Genomic DNA, 2,908 nt, shown 5'->3' with positions numbered 1-2,908 from the left:
AAATATGGTCCTATCCTAACAATGACATTCTTAAAAACATGTAATTTGCAGGATGTAAAAATGACATGCATGAACGTTAGCAAACACTGGTGAGCAACTTTTTTTTTTTTTTTTTGCTTGTTTGATCGTTTGTTTGTTTTTTCTCCAAAAGTTCTAATATAGGCCTACACAAAAATAGTTTTGATAATTTCATGGATAAGCATAAGTGATGACCAGGCCAAATACTCGAAACATGTCAACAGGGACTAAATTAAACAATGTAAACATATCATACAAGAGAACAGCTGTCTTGATTCTATAAACTCAGTCTGCATAAGCATTTTTAAGTTAAGAAATAAAAAAGATAAAAACAATAAAAAGAGTGCATTAATGCCATGCATGGATATAGAATAAGTCTTACTGTACAAATTCTGATAGAATCGTCCCATCTTGAATAATTGGCTAACCTTGCGGAGGTTGTATATGAGTCTTTTGTGTTCTTCAAAAGTTAACCATGGTGGTCATCTGATAAAAGCCAATAGTGAGTCAGGGAACCTGGGGGAATTTATATCCTGAAGAGAAGTGAGACATAGGGACACTTCATAAATCCTAGAGCACAGTTATTTATTAAAAATGTATGTCACAACAACAGATTTTCTTTTATTTTCTTGAGATCTACCAGATCTTGAGTGGTCATTATCTGAGTGAGTTATATTGTTGCTATGGAAAATCTTCAAGTTATTATGCTTAAGCTATAAACTGCCATTAGTCTGTTCAAGGCAGATGAGAAGCTGTTAAATTGAAACTACTTCAATTTGAAACTGTAAAATAGTTAAGAGATATGAATCCCACATGAAAAATAGCTTAAGTTAAACATGAGTGATCAGTTTTACATGCATTTTTTTACTCTCAGATTTCACAAAATAAGGAGAACATTATAGGGGTGAGCCAAGAAAGAGAACTTAGTTTCTGATATTTGATGATGGAGAGAAATGGGTGGAAAAGAAATATCCTTTTTGTCCACACAAAACTTACTTTCGTTTTCACATGAAAATTGTGCTTCATTACAAACATTTCCAAAAAAAATACATTTTTATCCTTATTTTAGAGCAAGGTGATGGATGTAAAAATAATAGAGGAGAGCATGCATATATGTTTGTGTTTTTAATAATTATACAATAGTCTCATTTAGTTAATTGAAACAAAGTATAATGTTGTTATTTAAGAGACTGATAGAGTGGGGAGTGGACTATTGCTAGTGGGTGGATCTTGGCCAACTTCCTCCTCTCACAGCATGTTGAACTACCAGATGAGTCAAGAGTTTCATCAGAGCACTACACTAGCAATGCGAGTGGCGCACGTGGACCGCAAACTCTCCCGGCGACTTAAAAAAAAAATGTTAAAAGGCATTTGATTTGCTGGATATACAGTTTCACACAGTTTACAATTATGTTTCGTTAGTCTTGTGTTTATTCCGAACAAGAAAATGTGCCGTATGACGCTGTAAATTTGAGCTCACGCTAAATTAATTAGTAGTGAGAATGTGGGAGCTGTCAGAGTAGTTTTTTTTAAGAGTCACTCCACATTATTTGACCTCATTATGGTGGACAAGGGTCCCCTTCTGACTTCGGCTATCATTTTTTACCTGTCCATTGGGGCAGCAATATTCCAAGTCATCGAGGAACCGAACTGGGAGATCGCAGTAAAGAATTATAAAGCAGAAAAGGAGAAAATATTGAAACAATTCCCATGTCTTACAAAGGCTGACCTGGACCACATTCTAGAGGTAGGATTACCACTGTTTGAGTGACGTCAGTTCTAACAAATGTGCGAAATTACTTGTTGCAACTCGTCTTCATGTTGGAGTGTAACAGAAAGCTAAATGCATTCCTGTGTTTTAATAAATTTAAGTTGTAACCCTCTGTGAGAAACCTGTTTATTGCATTAGGTTGAGGTATAGTAATTGTAGGTATAGGGAGGAAATTTATAAAGTGTGCACATATCCTACTTGCATTGGGTGGTAGAGTTAGGTTTTTGCCCTCCTGTTTATTGCACCTGCTCTTTTAACCAATTGGATTTATTTAATATTTTAATTTGTAGGCATACTATTCAAGATATGTCTCCTACAAATGTTTCACCCACTTACACAAACATTGAATTGAGTGTTTTTGCATTTAGTAACCCTAACCCTTTTTAAACTCTTTGAGGCAGCACTCAATTTTTGGCACATTATTGTGCATATAGTACTGTTTAGGGAACTGAACCCTGTTAATGTTTGATGATGATGGTAGTTGCTTATATGATGGTAATATTAAATGTGTCAACTTGAATTTGTGTTTTAGAATTGGACAAAATGTACAGGAATGTAAGGAGATGGCACAAGTGTCTCTTAGGGTCATTTAATTGCTTGAAACCAGAAAAAAGACATGTAGAAACAAGTATTAATAATGTTCTCCTGTCCCATCCCCCTAATGTAACTGACATTTGAGTGGATTGGGTAAATGTTGCCACCAGTGAAATGACCCTTTTCAAACTGTGGTCGCATTCACTTTCACTTCTTTTGTTCTCTTTTGTTATGAAGCATGAGGGACAGAGTGGCGTGAAAGACAACTTTGTGATGTGTGGGGCTTTCACTGTGTCTGGGCTGTCAGCTGAGAGGCTGTCTGTCAGCTGAGGAAGCTGTCTAAAACACGACCAGTGCAACCCCAGTACAAGATTGTTACAGCAGCAGCACCTTCTGAATGCATAACTCACAACAATGAATATTAAATAAGCCACATAATTATTACGCAGTACCAGAAATGATATAGGGTTGTGCAATGGCTTACTGATTTTTTACATCAGCACAGTTCCAGCTTTTCACATTTCTGTAATTTTGTATTTCAGTGTTTTTCACGATTGTGGTTTTATGATTTATGAAGCAACAAGC

The 2,908-nt window shown here is 35.7% G+C and overlaps 1 protein-coding gene across 1 annotated transcript in view; it reads left to right on the top strand.

Moving 5' to 3' along the window:
• The first annotated feature begins 1,292 nt into the window (after positions 1 to 1,292).
• kcnk5a (potassium channel, subfamily K, member 5a) overlaps positions 1,293 to 2,908 on the top strand; it is a 39,611-nt gene continuing 37,995 nt past the window's right edge. The window contains exon 1 of the mRNA XM_016498327.1: positions 1,293 to 1,765. Coding sequence (XP_016353813.1) covers positions 1,580 to 1,765 — 186 coding nt within the window. The 5' untranslated portion in view covers positions 1,293 to 1,579. The remainder of the gene's footprint in view (positions 1,766 to 2,908) is intronic.

The sequence above is a fragment of the Sinocyclocheilus anshuiensis genome, unplaced genomic scaffold, assembly GCF_001515605.1.
Source record: "Sinocyclocheilus anshuiensis isolate Anshui unplaced genomic scaffold, SAMN03320099.WGS_v1.1 scaffold1534, whole genome shotgun sequence".
NCBI classification, from domain to species: Eukaryota; Metazoa; Chordata; class Actinopteri; order Cypriniformes; family Cyprinidae; genus Sinocyclocheilus; species Sinocyclocheilus anshuiensis.
The sequence above is the reverse complement of the archived record's forward strand: the minus strand, read 5'-3'. Positions and strand labels throughout refer to the sequence as shown.